Source organism: Populus nigra, chromosome 6 (assembly GCF_951802175.1).
Source record: "Populus nigra chromosome 6, ddPopNigr1.1, whole genome shotgun sequence".
Classification (NCBI taxonomy): domain Eukaryota; kingdom Viridiplantae; phylum Streptophyta; class Magnoliopsida; order Malpighiales; family Salicaceae; genus Populus; species Populus nigra.
Window position 1 is genome coordinate 5884537 of NC_084857.1, and position 20851 is coordinate 5905387.

General features: G+C 33.7%; 2 protein-coding genes across 5 annotated transcripts; one reads left to right on the forward strand and one right to left on the reverse strand.

Moving 5' to 3' along the window:
• Positions 1-445: 445 nt before the first annotated feature.
• LOC133697265 (26S proteasome non-ATPase regulatory subunit 11 homolog) lies at positions 446-5771 on the reverse strand. The gene is made up of 2 exons (XM_062119729.1): positions 5630-5771; positions 446-1921 (listed from the first exon to the last, which is right to left on the reverse strand). The coding sequence occupies exon 2, from the start codon at positions 1906-1908 to the stop codon at positions 640-642; it is 1269 nt and encodes a 422-aa protein (XP_061975713.1). The 5' UTR covers positions 1909-1921; positions 5630-5771; the 3' UTR covers positions 446-639.
• Positions 5772-10518: 4747 nt separating this feature from the next.
• On the forward strand, positions 10519-19540 carry LOC133698044 (CSC1-like protein At1g69450). 4 transcript variants are annotated; one of them, XM_062120924.1, is made up of 11 exons: positions 10519-10852; positions 11111-11487; positions 11571-11726; positions 12819-12882; positions 13179-13388; positions 13514-13693; positions 14792-15090; positions 15901-16177; positions 16588-16863; positions 18720-18953; positions 19090-19540. In XM_062120924.1, the coding sequence occupies exons 2-11, from the start codon at positions 11207-11209 to the stop codon at positions 19249-19251; spliced, it is 2139 nt and encodes a 712-aa protein (XP_061976908.1). In that variant the 5' UTR covers positions 10519-10852; positions 11111-11206; the 3' UTR covers positions 19252-19540. The 4 variants fall into 4 exon arrangements, with proteins under 4 accessions (XP_061976908.1, XP_061976904.1, XP_061976906.1 ...); XM_062120920.1 differs by having other exon boundaries at positions 11125-11487; XM_062120922.1 differs by having other exon boundaries at positions 11163-11487.
• The last annotated feature ends 1311 nt before the right edge of the window (positions 19541-20851 follow it).

Here is a 20851-nt window from a genome sequence, read left to right on the forward strand (position 1 = left end):
CCTAAATAAGGATAGTGCTGGGTAATAAAAAAAAATATTACACATGGGACTTGATGAATTATAATTCACATTTAAGCTCATCATTTTTGTTATATTACTTGAATATCAGAGAGTCCTATCACTTTCTTCATATTATCACACAGGTGTACGCAATCAGAGTCAAGTGAGGTGAGCCATTTCACCTCACTTACCGACACTTCAAAACAATCAATTTCGTCATAGAGATGGACACGTGTCCATTCCCTCCTTGTCGGGAATGGGAGTCCATGTTGATTAGCAAATACAGTACAGCTACGAAGTTGTTTTGCTTGTTCGAGCCAAAGCTCCTTTTATCTCCAAACTAATGGTGTGATCATATCTCCATTCCCCAGTAATTAACTTTCTGCTGGTAAAGAAATTTCCCCTTCCTACATTTCAACTTCGAACAACATTACTCAGTTCATACCACGGTAAGAAAACATAATAATAATAATAATAATAATAATCAGTTCTCCAACTTGGTGGATATCGATGTACTCGATACACAAAACATCGGAGGCTAAATCAATTGAAGAAATGATAAATGAATGTCAGCCACAAAACACAGAAAGCTTTTCAGAAGTAAAGGAGCAAGCAGAACCACCTCCTACATCTACAACCTTAGGCCATAATCTTGGCAGACCTCACGTAGAGGCTATCAACTACCTTGCCAATATTGGAAATGGTCTCCAACGTTGCTGGGTAGATTGCATCTGTTTTAAGATCCTCAAAAATGACGAGGCATCCAGCACCTTGGTCCAAAGTCCCAGCAAATTTCTTATCCAGAATCATCTGGGATAGTTTCTTCTCCACGTGATCTATGGGCAGTTCAATCAGGTCAGCGATGTGAGCAATCTCAACCCTTGAGAATGGCTCAATCAACCTGCAGAGGTTCTGCTCTAATAAAGTATCATATAGGGATGACAGATGCCTATGAACAATTGGGTCTTCTTCTAGCTGGGCCTTAAAATCCCGCAGTGCAGTCTCAAAGAGCTTCAAGGAGCGTTTTGCATGAGCATCAGCAACAGCTTTCATTGCATCCAGCTCAGGCCCCACATACTGAAGTCCTGCTTTGGATGATATTATTCCTGCAACATCATCAGCTTGGCTCACCATTATTTTGCACAACAACATATACTTGAGGCTAAATACTGCTCGGGGATCTTCAAGTGCATTGAAAGCTTCAAATGCTTCAAAGAAGTAGCTGTAAGCAGTTTTGTAATCCTTTTCTTCTGCGTGAAGGATCCCACTCTGCAAATCTATAGTACCCTGTTGTGCTGGAGGCACATAAATTGCGTTGGCTGCTGTTCTTGCTGCCGTGAGTGCAGCCTTGGCTTTAGGGAGGTTTCTAAGAGAAAAGTGGAGCTTACTCTCCAGCAAGTCTATGTCCACAAGAAGAAGCTTGTCATCCAATCTTCTAACCTCCTTGATCAGACCAGAAAGCAGGTTTAATGCTTCTGAATACTCTTTATTTTCCATCAAAAGAGCTGCGAGTCTTGCTTCAACTCGCTGCCGAAGAAAAGTTCGCTTCTCAGCACGGGTCCACAGCACCATCTCTTTGCACAAAGAAATCTGAAGATCAGAAGTGCCTGGTATTTTAGCTACTGTATCAATTATCCCACGAACAATTTTAGCAGTTTTTGCCTTGGGAATCAATGCAAAAAAGGGCCTCAACTTGGTCAGAAGGCTTCGAAGCTCCTCTGCCCGATTCTCCTGTCTAAGAAGATCTGAGAGATTTGTAATGGCCTGTTCCTTAATCCTGAGGGATTCAGGAGAAGAAGATGGGTTCTCTAGTATGATGTAGTAGATAGAAATGGCTTCAGATGGGTTTTTTGCTTCTAAAGCCTGAGCAATTGAATCTGTAGTTGCAGGGAGATGTGATGTTGACATGGTGCTCAAAGTCCTGCAAAAAGAAAATTCATTTGACATGCGCAGCCTTGCCTCAAGCAATGAAAAATGATGGCACGGAACTAAAGTATGCATATGACCAAAGAAAGAATTGTTTGCAACATATTCATCTAATAGACAGTGCACAGATATTGAATGCATAGGAAAGCTTCCTGAGCAGTAGCTACATATCTTGACAACATAGTACTGTCAAAACCTTTTGCTGCACCAGATTCTACTTAATGCCTCTGATACTGTCAATAACATCAGAGCTTACAACACATCCAAAACAGAAAAAACTAATAAAATCACGAAATTGATATATTACAGCCAATTTCAACACTCATTGGACATCAGTGAGCACAGATTATAACTGGATGTTTTTTATTTTTCTCAATTAGGCTATAACAGAAATAACATAGAGAAACAGATAGACTCACTAGCTGAAAAACCAGGCTGGATGGTAGGATTGCCAGGGAAACAAAAAATTATGTTCAATGAGGCTGTTACCATCACATACCTAGGGGCATATGTGGATAGGTTAATCATTATCCTCACAATTATCAGACCCGGCCCAAGGCCAGACCGGGCGAAGGGTCCAGGTTGCCTGGTCAACCCACACAAGTTACAGCTGCATTAATAATACAGATAAAGCTGCCTGAATTTGAAGCCAGCTTACGTTCCTTCTGTTCTTCTCTTCCAATTACAAACCTCAATTTTCTATACCCAAATTTAGCTAATCCAAAATACAAACCACATTCCAAAATTGTCAAGTTTTTGAGTGAATGGAATATGCTGCAGAAAAAAACTCATTACACAGATTAAAAGAAATTTATAACTCCAATCTTATGATATAAAAAGAACCCATTTAAAAACTTTAATAATGTGATTACTTTCAATTTTCTTAGGAGAGCCATTCAGTTCAGCTATTGCAAACAGAATCATGATTTGATTTATTTGATTCATAAAGAAAATTGCTACAAAATCTTCAGACAAAATCTCCTATGAGATAACTTGATTGATGTCCCTTATTCCACTAAATGTGGCAGACTTTATATAAAACAAAGCAAAGCTGCAAATGGGTCTTTAACATTGGGCAAATGCCAGATGGAAGTATTAAGAGGTTCAAAGCAAGGCTGGTTGCGAAGATGGAAGTATTAAGAGGTTCAAAGCAAGGTTGGTTGCGAAGGGATATAATTAGACTTATGGAATAGATTATCAGGAAATGTTTGCAAAAATGAATTCAAAGAGAGTTTTGTTATCTCTTGGAGCAAATTTAGGGCAGGACTTGCAAAAATTGGATGCAAAAAATATGTTTCTTCATGGAGATATAGAATATGAAGTTCACATGTAGATTCCCCTAGGATTCTCATGGGACAAAATAGAGGGCAAAGTATGCAAGCTGAGATGCAATCTCCATGAGCATGGTTTGATAGATGTAGCAAGACAATTGTTAGATATGGATACAAACAAAGTAAGAGACCACATTGTGTTCATTAAACATTACAAAGGTAAGACCAAGATTCTCATTGTATATGGTGATCATACTGAGGTAATAGGAAATGATGAGGTTTCCATTTTAAAGAAGTATCTTGCCAAAGAATTTGAGATCAAAGATCCTGGGAGGTTGCATTACTTCCTAGGAATTGAAGTTGCCTGGTCAAGTAAGGGTATCTTTGTTTCTCAAAGGAAGTACATCCTCGATCTACTTACACAAACATGGATGTTGGGATTTAGACATATTGATTCTCAAGTCAAAGTGAATCCTCTCCTTAAGAACAACAATGGTGAAGTGGTGGAAAAAGGAAGATATCAAAGGTTGGTTGGTCGATTGATCTACCTTTCACATACTTGTCCTAATATAGCTAAGCTAGTTTAGTGTAGTCAGCCAATCCATCACATCCTTAAATGCCTAAAATTTGCTCTGGGAAGGGATTGTTGTTCTCAAATAACAGGCATTTAAAGGTAGAGGACTTTATTGATGCCGATTGCACTGGATCACCAGATGGTAGGAGATCTATGTCTAGATATTAGGCCTTTATTGGTGGCAATGAAATATCATGGAGGAGTAAGAAGCAATTTGTGGTCGTTCAGTCTAGAGTCTAGAGCAGAAGCAGAGTATTGAATGATGGCACATGAAGTGTGTGAGCTCGGTTTAAAAGTCTGATGCAAGAGCTAGGAATAACAAATGATGGTCCTATATCACTTTCTTGTGATAACAAAGCAGCTATCAACATTGCTCATAATCCAATTTAAAATGATAGAATGAAGCATGTTGAGATTGATATGCACTTTATCAAAGAGAATTGAATAAGACCGATTCTCTTTGTAGAATCTGAAAACCAAGCAGTTGATGTATTTACTAAGGGACTGAGGAGTAAGTTGTTTCACTCTTTCACTTCCAAGATAGACATGAGGGGTATTCAAGCTCCATCTTGAGGAGTGTTTTTAGGAGTAATTGGTAATTACAACATGATATTAAAGGTAGTTATGTAAACTATTTTTCTTTCTCACATATAAACATATATATAAATTGTGGTGTAGGTTGAGATAGCTTAACCTGCAGCCTCTTTTTATTTCCTCTCTTCTTTCTCTTTATATCTATCTCTAATTCTTAGTAAATCTTAACAAAACAATGCCTTTTGTTTTATATTTTAAGCACGATCAAGGCTTTCTTTTGAGAAGGGCTGCTAGTTGAGCTGGTTTGAAAAATATTTTACATAAACATTGATTTGTAAAATATTCTTGGAAATAAATTATTGACATTTGTTATTGGAAAATTTTAAATTTGTGTTGCCATAATATATACATGCTCTAGTTTATCGTTAGAAATATTAAACGAAATTTTTTTTTGTGATAGTATATAACTATCACAAAGATTAAATAATAATAGTTTCCACTAAACATGTAATTTACTGTGGCTGTTGAGATAGAGCAAGCAAAAAGAGGAGCTTAATCACTTCCTGACATTTTTTCGTCCCTCCACTCTATTTATCCATCAATGAAGAACGAAACCTCAAATTGTGCACTACATGTCCATTACGAACGAAACTCAAACACAGACTTTAATCAAACCCTAACTTCCCCCAATTACGTGAAAAGAAACAACTTAATTAATCAACTAACTTAAGATTTCAATTCATAATAACCAAAGCACTCATCCCTAACAGGTCAAGACTAACGCCCTGCGTTCAAATCGTACCAAGGCCAAGCCAGGTACTAATTAGCTACAAATGGAAGCTATAAACTAAATATAGGCGCGCGCGCGCACTTCGTGAATGTTTAATATTGTGTTTTCAAGTGCATTTTAAAAGTATATTTGTCTTGAAAAATATCAAATTGATAGATTTTTTTTAATATTTTTTATGATTTTGCATTATAATATCAAAAAAAATTCTGGAAAATAATATTTTCAAAGCCAAAGGCATTATGCACCACAATACCAAATACACTTAAATTTCCAGTGTCTAAAAAAAATCACCAATTACTACCGAAACTAGTCCCACAACCTACACGGAAAATAGTAACAATTTTGAATTGGGAGATTTAGATTGAAAAAAGGCTAAAAAATCCCTGCCTTTTTTAGTAAAAAAAAAATTGAAAGCTAAGAAAAATCTAAAATTAGGGATACAGCAGGGATAAGTAAGAAAAAAAAATACAGATAGAAAATAGTAAGGGAGATTGAAAAGATGCAGGAAGAGAAAGTGTAAGAAGTGGCGCGTGCCTGTGACTGGGAAGTTCGAGCTTGTTCGTGAGTAGATCGTGGCCGTCTGCTTTTCCTGGCTGTGTTGGAGAGGCGTAGGGGAGATGAAGCAGTCTTTGATTTTTTTATTTGGATGCCCTTCATGGGCTGATTTTTGGGATGACTTGTGGCGTGAGCAAACTCTTTAGCTTAATTGGGCCTATAGCCCATGAAGTTTCAAGGCCGGGTGTAAATAAGAGTGCTTCGGATTTTTAATTTTTTTCAACAAAAGAAAGTTACAGTAACTGCATGATGGATGGAAGGTAGCCCATTTTCCACTCCTAATTTGGATCGGGTTGCAATTTCTTGACCCAGCTTTCTTCACTTTTATGTTATGGTAATCAGCTGTTTTTTCTTTTTTTTTTATTTGTATATTGCGCTCTTCTTTTACGACTTCGTTTTTTAACAATATTTTTGCAAGGTTTCAAACTTACTGGTTACATAGGTTACCTATTTTTTACATTTTAAAAAAAAATAAAATCTAAAAATATTAAGTTTTTTTACAAAGTTATTATACCCAAGAGTTTTAGGTTTAGTTGCAACGCCTGATCCAAGTATTTATAATATTAATAATAATATTAAACTTGCATAATCCAAATTTAAGTGGGTTTGGCTGCATTACTAGACCCAATAGTATTGGACGTAGGTCTGACTGCAAGGTCGACTCATAAAAATATGATAATTAAATAGATTAATTTAAAAAAACAAAGAAAAAAACCAGCATGAAAAAAAAGAAAAAAAATGAATTAATAGGGTTAACCCGTCAAATCTTGGATTTGTGTCGTGAAAGTTTGATAACTAAATAAAAAAACAAATTAATGGGTTAACCCATAATTAACTGGGCTAACTCGTCAAATCAGGTTAACCCGTCAAACTCGGAATCCGTGTCATAAAAGTTTGGTAACTAAATAGAAAGAAATCTAACATTAACAAACTAAACTAAACGAAAAAAATAATTAAAAACAAAAAAAATAATTCAGTTTAACTCGTCAAACCTGGTTAACCCGTTAAGCCTGCGATTTATGTTATGAATATCTGGTAACTAAATAAAAAAAAGTGAACATTAATAAACTGAGTTAAATGAAAAAAATTAACTAAAAAGAAAAAAACACTATCAAACCATGTTAACTCGTTAAACCCAAGATCTGTGTCATGAAAGTCAGATAATTAAATAAAAAATAACATTATTAAGCTAAATTAGACAAAAAAAATTATGAAAATAAAAAAACAAAAAAAAAATTGACAGGTCAACCCAGAATTAACTGGGTTCACTTATAAAACTAGGTTAACCCGTGAAACCCAAGATATATGTCATGAAAGTCCGATAACTAAATAAAAAGAAATTTAACATTAACAAACTAAATTAAAGAAAAAATAATAATAATTAAAAAGAAAAAAAAATTATGTGTTAACTTGTCAAACCAGGTTAACCCGTTAAACCCAAAAAAACATATAATAAAAGTCTGATAACTAAAAAAAAATTAACATTAACAAATTAAATTAAACAAAAAATTTTTGTTAAAAGAAAAAAAACAAAGAAAAATAAATCCGAAAGGCATAAAAAACAACAAAAAAAAAACTAAAACTAAGATATCGATATTTTATTTTACTGTAACTGTGCAGTCCGGTCTTTTAATATATTTTACAATATAATTTTGATCTCATTCTGTTTTTGTCCCCGGTTCTTGCAACAATCTCGAAGGTTGTATTTGCTTTCATGTTCATGACAAAAGAGAGAACTACAATTCGGAACCGTAACTTGTCTGGTTAGAAAAACGAAAAAAAAAAACATTTTTCTTTCTTTGATTTTTGAGACAAAACTGGGGTAAATTTAGGGACGCGCGAACATATCCGAGCAGAAAGTTTGATGATTTTTTTCTTTTAATTTTTTTTTAATATTTGATAACTTCCATATTTATTCATATACTTTGATCTAAGATATTAATCTTACATGGTAAATTTCCATTACAAAAACTCAAAAATAAAAAATTCATAAAAATATAAAACAATTGTAGGAACATGCAATTATAAAATTATCCAACATCATTGTAAATTAGAGCTCACGTTATAAGACATCTGCTATTATCAGAATCGTAGAATTTTATTACGACAATTTGAAGATTTATTATTCAAAAAAATTGAAATTAATTTTTATATTGTTTCGTTGTTTGACAGTGTGTTTTAAAGATAGAGTCTTGTTTAGGAAAATGAGGGAGTATTTTCGTGGATCTTAAGCGCAAAAAATGCGTGAAAATGGTTTTGCGCGGCAGACAAAGGATTTGAATGGAATCGCACCAATCTCGGAACATTGACGAATTTAGCCCTCTCGTTAGATACGATGGACGGTGCCACACTGCCACTCCTTGGCTTCGACCCGCGCTTTTGCATTGATGATTTGATGTTATATTTCGCGCTATTTGCAATTTCGTTTGAAATCATGTTTTATGAAAGAAAAAAAACGTTTGTTTTATTATTTTGACATGTTTATATTAAAAATAATTTTTTAATAATAAAAAAATATTTATTTTGATATATTTTCGAATAAAAATTATTTTAAAAAATAACTACTATCACACTCGTAAATATCACATCAACAGTAGTGAGGTTTTCTTTGCGACTTGGGACCTATTTGTTTTTGCGGTGGGAACCATGCTTTACAAAATTTTAAATTCTTTTTTACTTCAAAATAATTATATATATATATAGATTTTTTTGACGTGCTAGTATCAAAAATAAATTTTTAAAAAATAAAAAAATATATATTATTTTCATGTATTTCTAAGTAAAAATATTTTAAAAAACAGCTATTATCACGATGCTAAACACTATCTAAGAAAAATTATAGTCACAGTTGCAATTAAATTTTTAGAAAAAGCCTTGATGGGTTATATTTCTCACTGAAATACTTCTTCATCTAGTGATTAGTATATTATACAGTCAGGTCATGACTAGTTATGTGATCTACCCTCCGTCACATATAAGATATTTTTATTTCTTATAAAGAAATTATATATGTAGGTTTTTTTAATATATTTTTGTAGTTTTAAAATCTGATTTCAAATAAAAATAATTCATACATGTATGTAATCAAATAGAATGAGACTATGTATGCAAATAAAAAAATAAAAAATCATTAATGATACCTGAAAATAAAACTTAAAAAATTGAGAAACAAATATAGATAAAAATATTTAATATTAAAAGACGAAAAATTTACCTGATTATGTTTGCTATATTTGTTTATTGAAATAATTTGTTATTTAAGTAAACGGTAATAGAAATAGAAACACAATTAAATTGATCAAATAAAATAAAATGGGAGAAAAAACATCATGCAAGGCTACACGTGTTATAAATATTATCTTGAAATATTTTTTTATTTAGAAAATAAAGTTCATCCATACACAAGATAAAAAAATTATATATAAATTAAAAAAACTCTTCAAATTTAAATGCATAGTTAAAAAATAATCTATATTCAAAAGATACTCTCTAAATAAAATGAAAGAGAGAGGGCGTGCTAATTTAAATATAAATTTTAAAAATATAGAGAAAAACCATAAAAGTAATTATTAATTAAAAAAAGAATTAGAAAAAAAAACAATGGTCAGGCGTTGTTGGGCCTGGTAGGGGTAGGGGCTGCGCGAATGGGCCCTTAATTTTATTTTTTTTTGCAATTGGTGTGGATGACATGTCATTCACCCTATTTTTTTAAAAAAAAAATAAACGATGCATCATCTGATTTACCAAAATTTCAACTATTATGGTGGCCTAAAAATCAGAGCTTAAAGTTTTTTTTTTACTCAAATACTAGTTTTTTCAACTAATTTTTGACCTAAAACACCATAGGAACCGTGATAAACCCATATATGATATCAATAAACCTAAAAAAAACATCTCAAAAATCAAAAATCAACCCGAGCCTAGATCTTTTTTTATGAACTTTAAATGTAAAAAAACACATAATATGAATTCATCTCATTAAATAAAATTATTTGACACAAATATCATTCATTTTGACAGTGTAAATCGGTGTCAATAACACTTTTCTTTCTTTACCATTAGAATCTAACGACATTTCTCTCGCTTTTCAACCAGAGACTAAAAAAATAATAAAAGTATTTTTTTGCACCAAAATTGAATTGAAAAGATATCGAGGTAATAAAATTATATAATTTATGTGATTTTTAAAATTCAAGGATCAAAATACTTTTTTTGCAAACTTTATAACATACCATCCATATTTAGCATCTTTTTCATTTTAATTATTATTTTTTTAATTTTACATTTTCATGAAAAATCAAGGAATATTGAATGCAACCTTAGCTAAGTATATACTTATTTTCTTTATTTGAATCAAGTCTCGAACAACTTGAGGGTATATTGTTGTTTTTTTATTTAAAAAAGCCATTCAAAGAGCAAAACTTTTTTTTTATCTTTCACCAAGTAAGGTTGTATTTAGAAATGCAGTGTGTTCTCTTAAATTTTAATTTTTTTATTTAAAATGAAAAATTTTCTTATGATTTTAAATTTTCTATGTGCTGATGTTAATTTTTTTTAATATAATTTTTTTTTTTTAATATATTTTTAAATAAAAACACTTTAAATTATCATTTCTATCATTATCTTAAAACACCTTAAAGAATAGGTTTATTGTTTTTTCGTTTCTCCATGGAAGCCCCGCTCAAGCCATGCTTCATAAAGAGAGAACGAAGGAAACACGTGGTCCCTAGATGCCGACGCTCAAAGGAGTGTCGACTGGGAATAGTAGTTGCTACTTACTAGTTAGTGTCGACTGTCGACACTCAAAGTTGACTACCAGCCGTTCCTCCCATTCCCTCGGTAAATCCCCAAATCATCCCTGTCTCCCACCACCAAACAAACGCATCGATCACCCGTCATTTGCATTTTACTGGCCGTCTTGACAAGCAACGAACATGATACCAGCAGGGGTATTACTGGCAATTAATCAAGCTCAACAAACTCAAATAAGCAATCTCAGTATACACGGTTTAGCTGCTCACAACGATCTCTCCAGAACAGTACCAGATTCTACTGCTGCAAGTCTCTACTCTACATCTCTACCGTTAAGAACTTACGATTGCACCTCACGTTAGATTTGTTTTTGAATTCTTTACTCAGAAGAACATTTTGCTTCTCTTACAAGCAGCTGCTGCTGCAGCAGCAGAATCCAAACAGCACGAGGTGTGGATTTTCTCCGTTGACATGTTTTTTTGCTTTCGATTTTCTTATGTAGGTTTCTTTTCCGTGGCATCATTTTTTTACTTCTCGATCAACTTTATGAAAGTAATCAAAATTAATCAAGTTTTGCATTAGATTTATTTTATTTTTAATCGATGGTAGCTTCGACCGGGAGTGAGAGGAGCAGTGTAATTAAGTCATATTAATCCATGATTAATTTGAAGTAACAAAGTGATTATCATGTCTTAATTGTAATTAGAGTGCAATTTTCTTAGGGTGATAAATATTTGTCCCTGTTCTTGCTGCGGTGTAGAAGTTCGTTCGTCTTTCTCGAGGTTTTGAGATTGGTCTGCTGAAATGCTCGTCTCGGCTATTCTAACATCAGTGGGGATAAACTCTGCTCTATGTGTTATATTCCTGGTACTGTATTCTATATTGAAGAAACAACCAAGTTATTATGAAGTTTTTGCACCGCGCTTGCTCGCGGAAGGGACTTCTAAACAGGGAAGCCGTTTCAATCTTGAAAGGCTATTACCATCTGCTGGTTGGTTGTCAAAGGCATGGAAGCTATCTGAAGAGGAAATGTTATCTTCTTCAGGCTTGGATGCTGTGGTGTATATGCGAATGATAACTTTCTGGTAATTCTAGTCATATTCAAGGAAGCTTTTTAATCTGCCATTAAACAAAGCCTTAATTTTCTTGCTTTATCTGAATACTGCAGTTTGAAAGTGTTTTCATTCGCTGGGATAATAGGAATACTTATTCTTCTCCCAGTGAACTGTTCGGGGACTGAGCTTGACCAAATTGATTTAGCTGATTTGTATACTAGCTCACTGGACGCGTTTACCATTTCAAATGTAAATAGTGGCTCAAAGTTGTAAGTATGATCTGCAAATCTGGCTTTAACATGTGCAGTCAATTCATTTAAGAAGTTCTAACATGCTAAAAGTATCCATGTGAATAGTCTTAATTTCTTGAGGCTTAAATTGCTTCTGAAGTTATATTTGCTTTAACTGCTGCTTCTTTTGATTCCTGCAGTTCTCACTCGATTATCGACTTTTATTTTAGCCTTGAGATGTAAAACTCAATTATAAACTTCATTTCTCATTTTGAACATATGCAGCAGCAACCTTTGTCTGAACCCTTATCCAAAAAAAAAAAAAAAAACCTTTGTCTGAACCCATAATTCTGGAAATTGTCCTTCATCATGCAGATAAGGCTGCTTGCATTTATATTCAGTTGCATGACTTGGTTGATTTTTTTTAGCAATATTACAATGGCTTTGATGATTAGAATGCTAATTTGAAACTCTTTCTAATGCTTTTAGCTCTAGATCTTTTTTCTTTTTATCTGCTTTATTGATGAAGCTCAGAAGCATATTTGTTTTAGGTGTTGTTGATTACATCACCCATGAATACCAAGTGAGTTTTTAACGGAGAATTGGATGGAAGGTGACATAATGGGTCTATTAATAGTTTTGTATAGGAGAGGTGTCAATCCGAACCCAAAAAGAATAAGGGTTTCCATCCAAATGACCGATTTGCCTAGAAAATGCTACTCATTTGTCTGAATGGTGTTAGCTCATTTGGGCTTCCATTCATTATGGAAAATAGTTTTCATCTAGAATTAAGAATCCACTTATTACATAACTCATACACACAGTTAATTTGAAGCAAATCCGAGTAGGACAACTCGATTTCACATTAAACATTCACGTATTTATGCTTTGGTGAGGGCCTGGAAATGAATTAACTTTGTAACACATCCAGGATATTAGGCAGTGTAATATTCTTATGGTAAGGATAGTGTACTGTGTAGAGGAAGTTACGCATTTTGGCAATTTTTTAGCAGGTTATGGATTCACTTCTCTGCTGTATATGTTGTCATTTTTTTCATCTTCTATCTACTTTTTTATGCAAGTTTGTGTGTACTGTGTAGAGAAACTCACGCATTTTGGCCATTTTTGCAGGTTATGGATTCACTTCTCTGCTGTATATGCTGTCACTATTTTCATATGCTATCTACTGTATTATGTAAGTTCCATTTTATGCGGTTATATCTTATTGTGAATCCTTATTTTAGCAGAATTTGACCACCTTCAAATCCTTTTGCCTAGGACTGTGAATGTAAGTTTTCCATTTTCATTGATCAGGGGATAAATCAGAATTATATTTTGGTGTAGATCTACACACATTGTTCGTATGGACAGGAGACTGTTAATTATTTAGGAGGGTGTTGGTTATAATTCTCTTCCGATGAACTGATAAAATGTATTAATAAGTTATTTCTTGATACATAAACAGCTGCTGACGGGTATTTGATTCTGTAGGAATATAACTATATTTCTTCAAAAAGGATTGCATATTTTTATTCAGCCAAACCTCAGCCACATCAGTTCACCATTTTAGTTCGCAATATCCCTGTCTCAGTTGGAAGCAGTGTCAGTGACAGTGTTGAGAGCTTCTTTACAGAGTATCACCCTACCACATATCTTTCACATACAGTTCTTCGTCGAACTAGCAAAGTTCAGAGCCTCATTGTAAGTAATGTCTTTTTCTTCCCTCACCATTGTCACCAATGTTTTTTTCTTTCCCTTTTTCTATATATCTAAGCTCCCTTTAAATTACTTTGCATTTATTTCCTCGTTTTTTCCTTGGGGTTCAGAAAGATGCTAACAAATTGTACAAGAGGCTTCTTCACTTGCAATCAGAACCATCTGAACAGAAGTATAAGCGAGTTGGATTGTGTGGACATAAGGTTGATCTTTTGGATCATTATGGGAAGAGGTTAGATGACTTAGAGCAGAATGTGAGATTGAAGCAATCAGAGGCATTATTGGCAGAAGTATGTGGTGCTCCTTTCACTATTATTTTACTTCCACTGACATTCTTTAATTGTCAAATTTATACCTTATTTAACAGTTAAAATAACCATCAAATATGCATGAAGGTGTTGAAATCCTTTAAAATGTGGTGCGCATCACCAATATCAAATTTAGTAACATTGAACAATGTTTAAGTTGTAAAATGCATTTGCATGTATCTTGGTAAATAGTGTTATTCACGAATCAAAATGTTTATAGCATTACAGTACCATTTATTTTTTCTCAAAAAATAAAAGGTAGCCATGCTTGAATGATATTGTTGGTCAACATGATTTTTCTCTCGATTAAAACAACTAAGAAAGTTGGTTGAATTTTGTTCTCCTGTTAAGAATTTGCTGGAGATCAAGTTTTGTGAAATTGTAATATTGCAAAAGAATAACCCAAGTCAAAATTGTGAAGCACAGATTTGAATTAATCAGTCCTTGAATGTTTCTTGTCAGTTTTAGAGCTCATGGATAAATACAAATGACAACCCTGCCCTTTCCTCTCCCACCCAACCCCAAAGAAAGATAACAACCCTACCCTCTCTCCTTCAACCCGCTTCCCCAAAGGAGATAACATTCTGTGTCAGTGCACCATTTTTTTGTCCAGCGTCTAGGTGCGCTCAAATACATGCTTGTGTACTTGCTTATACCAGTTTTGGATGGTTTATTTTGGAATTCATTTTCATCACAGCTCTAAAGCACTAATCAACCTGATACTTTGCAGTACTTTGATTTTTCTGAAGTACTTATAGTCTCATGGTAGCAGCCATTGTACTCTGACTGGAATGTTTCATATTAACTCATCATCTTCAGGTAGAGGATGACTATGAAAACCTAGTTTTCCAAAATCAAGCTGATGCCCATAACGTGTATTCTTGGCATTGATTGCCACGCCCTCTGTTTAGTTTCTTTAGATTTTCTTTTTATGCTTTTTTGGTGTTGTGCTGACCCATAATGTGTATTCTTGCCATTGATATCCACTCCTTTTGATTAGTTTCTTTAGATTTTCTTTTTGTACCTTTTTGGTGTTGTGGTGGTGCATGCTATTAATTTACGTTCTTTCTCTTGTTAAAGGATACTCATGCTGCCTTTGTGTCATTCAAGTCGCGGTATGGTGCTTCCACTGTTTTCCATCTGCAACAATCAATCAACCCCACACACTGGCTCACAGAAGAAGCTCCTGCACCTGATGATGTCTATTGGCCTTTTCTTTCATCATCATTCATGCGAAGATGGATTTCTAAGCTTGTGGTTGTAGTTGCATGTATTCTTCTTACAATTTTGTTCCTTATTCCTGTTGTAGTTGTACAAGGTCTCACTAACCTGAGTCAGCTGGAAGTTTGGTTTCCTTTCCTGAAAAGCATTCTAGACATGTAAGTAATGATCTCAAGTCTTTGTACTGTCAGTGTTGCCATCATATCATCCTTGACAATTCAACCCTCATCTACTTGAAAACCTCTCACTCTCTCTTGCCATCTACTTTTTTCCTACTATGAATTGAAGTCGTCCATTGGTACTGTCAGCAAAGAATGGCCACTGGTATTTTAGAGTATGTCCTGGAGCACTTGCCTCTAGTATCCATTTCATGAATGTCTATATGATAAGATTTCAATGGGTGGCCAGGATCATGAATAGTAAGGATTTATGCTGAACAGTATAAATGGAATAATTCAGAGTTTTTCATATGTAATTTCTCTAGGGATCTTCTATTGCCATTGTTGAACCCTCTTATTGGATGCTTCAAGATGCTTCAATTGATTGATATGGCATTTGGTGTCATGTGCTGCTCTAGATTATCAATAATCAGTGCATTAAGTTCACTTTTTTTGTGATTTTGGAAGAAAAGTATTTCCTTGATAAACTGCAGCAACCTTTTCCAGTGGGTTTTCAGAGTCCAATGTTGTGCCATGTTTCTCAAAGCGTATTTGAAGGCGTTTCTATTGTATCTCTTTTACTTTTCAAAGCATGCTCTCCCCAAATTGACACAGGACATATCTGAAATGTGCTAACAGATAGAAAGAGCACACTGAATTATTTCTACTGTTGTTTCGGTTGGGATTAGAAAAGTTGTTTTTCTTCTTTTACACATATCATTGAGGTGATTCATAACAATTACTCCATTATAGCTGGATTTATTCTTCCACAACGATGCAAGATACTAAATTTTGTGATCTTACTCGCAGATCATTTGTCAGTCAAGTAATTACAGGATATCTTCCTAGTCTGATTCTTCAGTTGTTCCTAAAGGCCGTGGCCCCAATCATGGTGTTCCTTTCCTCCATTCAAGGATACATTTCTCATAGCATGATAGAAAAGAGTGCATGTAAGAAAGTACTCTGGTTCACAATATGGAACATCTTCTTCGCCACTGCATTTTCTGGGTCCATACTTAATCAGTTTTCCATCTTTCTTGACCCCAAGAAAATTCCTGCAAAGTTGGCTGTTGCTGTTCCAGCTCAGGTGAGTGTGTGTTACTGAAATCTTATTACAAAATTTTCAATTTGTTACGAGAGAGAAGTTTGTGTTTTTGGAAGCAGAGAAACCTAACATGTTAGCTGAATACTCATTCTTTCTATCAATTATATCTCGCATTGCTCTCCAATCCTCTTCTCAATATTGGAAAGACACTAAAAAACAGAATACAAATGAATTTCTTTGAAGTGAAAGGAGATAATCTGAGGGCATTTTGTCTACTGGAGGGGTGAAAACAACATCAACGACTGATAACATACAAAATTTAGTGGCCTCTCGCTTTGAGGACTGAAATAGCCGATTAAGAGATTCATGATAGCTATTGTCTGATTGACAAATTACTGCGAGATATAACAAAACAACTAAACAAGAACGTGACAAATTTTAATTTTTTGTAGGCGTCATTTTTCATTGCTTATGTTGTAACTTCTGGATGGACGAGCACTACATCAGAACTTGCTCGCATATTTCCTCTAATTTGCCATCTAACAACTAAGTGTTGTGCTAAAAGTACGGATGAAGGAATTGAAGTTCCATCTATTCCTTACCACAAGGACATTCCGAGGATTCTTTTCTTTGGACTTCTTGGCATTGCGTATTTCTTCCTAGCTCCAGTCATTCTGCCCTTCCTTCTGGTGTATCTCTGTCTCGCATACATCATCTTCCGTAACCAGGTTTCTTTTCTTATTTTATTTTTTTTATCATACCTTTTATAATATGAATTATTTTGCCTTCGAAATGTATCATATTAGGTAGGTTGTTTTGTTGTGATGTAGTTTCAGAATTTTATCATCGTAAAAGACAGTTACAGTTTGGAAACACTAAAATGTTTTTAGAATTAGTAAAAATACAATATGCATATTCATATTTACATGCTCAATGCAATTCTGTTAAATATGAAAATTTGAAGGAGGGGTATTTCCTTTATATATCAGCAAAGGTTACAACTTGGAATGGAGCCGTATCGACCAGTAAGAATCACTGTGGTCTTAGCTCATTCCTATTCGTAGCAGATATAGGGAAAGTAATCATTATAATGGATGTCTGATTTTGTTCATTTAAGTGTCTGATTTTTTTTAATTTTGACAATCGAGTCATCATCTCTGCTAAACTCTGTGGACTATCACATGACCTAACCTTCATCTAGCAAAAGTCATTTTGTTAAGATATTTATGTAATTATTTACATACTCCCTCTATATCTGTGTCTAAAAGAGTGAGACAAACACTTAATTTTTTTTTTTAATTTCTCGTCCTTTTCTCTCCCTTTCCTATCTCTTTGCTCTTTTCTTCTCGTCCTCCTTTCTTCTTCTTTCTCTATTTTCATTTATTTCAATCTAAGAAAACCAACGTGGTGTAGAAGAACTAAAAACACTAACAAAAGTCAGTATTGTGCTGACATTAGTAATGATATCATGCTTATGTCAGCATGGCATAAGCGCATCAGATGGCATCCTTTTTCCTGCTTTTGGTAGCTCTTTTACCCATCAACAAAAGCCCCATGGTTTAAACAAAAATTGATGTCTTTTACTTTGCTAATTTGTAGAGATATGGTTTGACAAAAAGGTCAGCTTTGATTTTCTAAGTACTCTAGTTTTTAGGGACTGTTTGATCAAGATATTTGGGTTTTTTTAAGATATTCTTAGATGAGTTTGCCTTGGATTTTAATGTTTAGCAAAAGTCAGGTGGTCTCTTGTAGAGTTGAGACATGACAAAAGTAAGCTCAGGTGAAAACTCAAAAACTGCTACTAATGAGAGTAATGGAAGTCGAGTTGGAGCTATTAGTGATAATCCCTCACCTCATATCAGTCTTATTAAACTAGATGAAACCAATTATCTTGCTTGGTCACATTCATGCTTATTATTTATCAAAGCCCGAAGAATGTATGATACATCACAAAAAAAAGTAATGCCAGCAACAAATGACCTATTACTTAATCGATGGAATTCAGAAAACTCCTTAGTTATGTCTGGGCACATTAACTCCATGGGGCCTTCTATTGCTCGTGGGTATCTGCTCCTTGATTCCGCGTCAAAAATTTGTAGTGCTGCTAATCAGATATATTCTCAACTTGGTCATGATGCATGGATTTATGATTGTAGCTCAATATTTTGCAAAACTCAACAGTTTATGGCAAGAGTTGTATTTCTATCAATATTTTCAAGCTTATTGTCCAAATGATGTAGCTAAATTTTATATAGGAATAACTATATAGAATAGAAAAACCTAATAACTTTAATAAAATAAAATACTAAATATAAATAAAGTCTAAGATAGAGATAAAACTTCCAGTAAACTTGGAGAATACTAAAATACCCTTTCATCATAGAATTTAAATAAAACACATAAGTCTAATTCCTTTGTGCTTGCATCACGTTATTTACCCGGACTATTGATTTTCAAGTTGGGAAGGGGCCACACTTTTTCACAGTTTGTTTTCTGCATTGCTCATTTCTAAGGATTTTTATGTTAGTGCTAGATTCTTACAAGTTGGAGAAAAATTGACACTGCAAATATATATATGATGCAGTTCATAAATGTATACGCTCCCAAGTATGAAACTGCGGGGAAATTTTGGCCTATCGCTCACAATTCGATGATATTTTCCCTGGTACTCATGCATGCAATTGCAGTGGGAATTTTTACTCTGAAGAAGCTCCCTCTTGCATCAGCCTTAATTATTCCTCTTCCAGTTCTCACGCTTCTGTTTAATGAGTACTGCCGGAAACGCTTCCTTCCGATTTTTATCGCTTATCCTGCTGAGGTATGTTGATATTCCAATACACCATGCCCAAGGGTATATCAATTCTTATGCTTTTATCTTGTTATCCCCCTTTCCCAACTGTACTTGTGATTTCTGCTGCTTCCAATCAAGATTTGACCTGGATAAGTGTTTTCAGGTGTTGATAAAGAAGGACATGGAAGATCAAAATGATGCTACAATGTCTGAGTTTCTTGATAGATTGGTCACCGCCTATCGGGACCCAGCTCTACTGCCGATTCAGTACTCTGCAGACATTGACAGCCTTAACAGACCGCTTATATCATCTTCTGGAGTTTGAACGTGAGGAACGATTGTGTTTACGTTGTATTGGCTCTTGAACTGAATAGTAATGGTGGTTTCTGTTATCAACTACCATTTCAAGATGTTATATTTGATTTCTCTTTCATTTCGAGGACAATAGAAAAGTGTCCTTGAAAACCACGTTCTATGCACGTGCGTTGTACATGCTAGCCTGCACGTGCTTGTATTTGTGCATGCACGTGCTTGTATTTGTTCTTGCTTAGGCATCCTGAATACTTGTTTCAGCTGACTATTTTTTTCATCTAAATATTTAAGAGTTTTTGTTATCCTGCTCCCCTCCGTTACATTTTACTTGCCATTTGTCAATAAGCTAGAAAAAAAGAGAAACCAAAAGCATAGATAAATTGCAGTCAGATAACATGTTTATTTTTTAAAAAAGATAATCTTTTTTTTATTCAATGCATGTAGGAGGTTATTTTTCACTCTAAAAACTATATATTTTTAAGTAATGTTTGGTCATTATTCTGGGATAAAAAGTACAAAAATAATGAAGATTGAAATATGTTTGATTAAAGATATAGAAACGTAAAAATAAATGTCTTTGTAAGAATTTTAGAATTTAGAGTAAATTTTTATATTTTTAAAACAGAGGTATGAAAATGACAAGTCTTTATAGATAATATTTATTATTTTTATAATATCATTATAAAAAAATTTAATTTTAAAATTATTTAATTAAAATATATAAAGATAAAAATAATTATTATCATAATTTTAAAATTTAACTCAAGGATCGATCCTAGACAAAGCTTAAGTCACTAATCGAGACTCAAGTCATAAGTCATGTTAACCGAGTCAGCATAAAAATAAAAATGATTATTATCATAAATTATTTTATATTTTATTTTATCTTGTTTATCGTAATTAAATAAAATATATAGATAATCACAGTTTTATATATTAAAATTAAACATAATTGTATCTCTATTTTGTTTTCACTATTTTTATTTTTTCTATCACAGTACATAAACAAACACTAAATTAATTCAAATCGCACCATTATTGAACGAATTATTCTTCTAGCATAGCTGGAAACGTTTGGTATCCACAAAATTGTAAATTGTAAAGAACTTCTTGAACTATAAAATGAATGATACCCATGTGGCAAAGGCTTCTAGTTGTAGAAAACTGAGCACCTGACAAGAAGGAAGAGAAGTCAAAGTCAAACACTGTCAGAGTATCATTCTATGCCATGGACGATCCCTATTGGAGTGACATTTAGGCGATAAAGCCCCCTTGCAAGGAAGAGAAGACCAATGGGTGGTGGGATGGTTTCTACTTTCTAGAACTCGAGGGGAAAAAAAAAGTAATTCTGAAGGGATCACAGAAAAAGTCAAAGCTACAATGCATGCCGCCCATGTGGGGTATCCTTCGGAGGGTGTTGAAATGGGTTTGACTCGCTGTAAAGTGATTGGTTTGGTGGATGCATTATGAATGTATTTATTGTCAAATTTTTTTAATTGAATAAGTATTTTGCAGTATTTAATATCATGTGTTTTTTTTAATTTAAAAATACATTATGGATATATTTATTTTTGATGCATGAAAAAACCAGACATGCTTTTAATTATCTAATC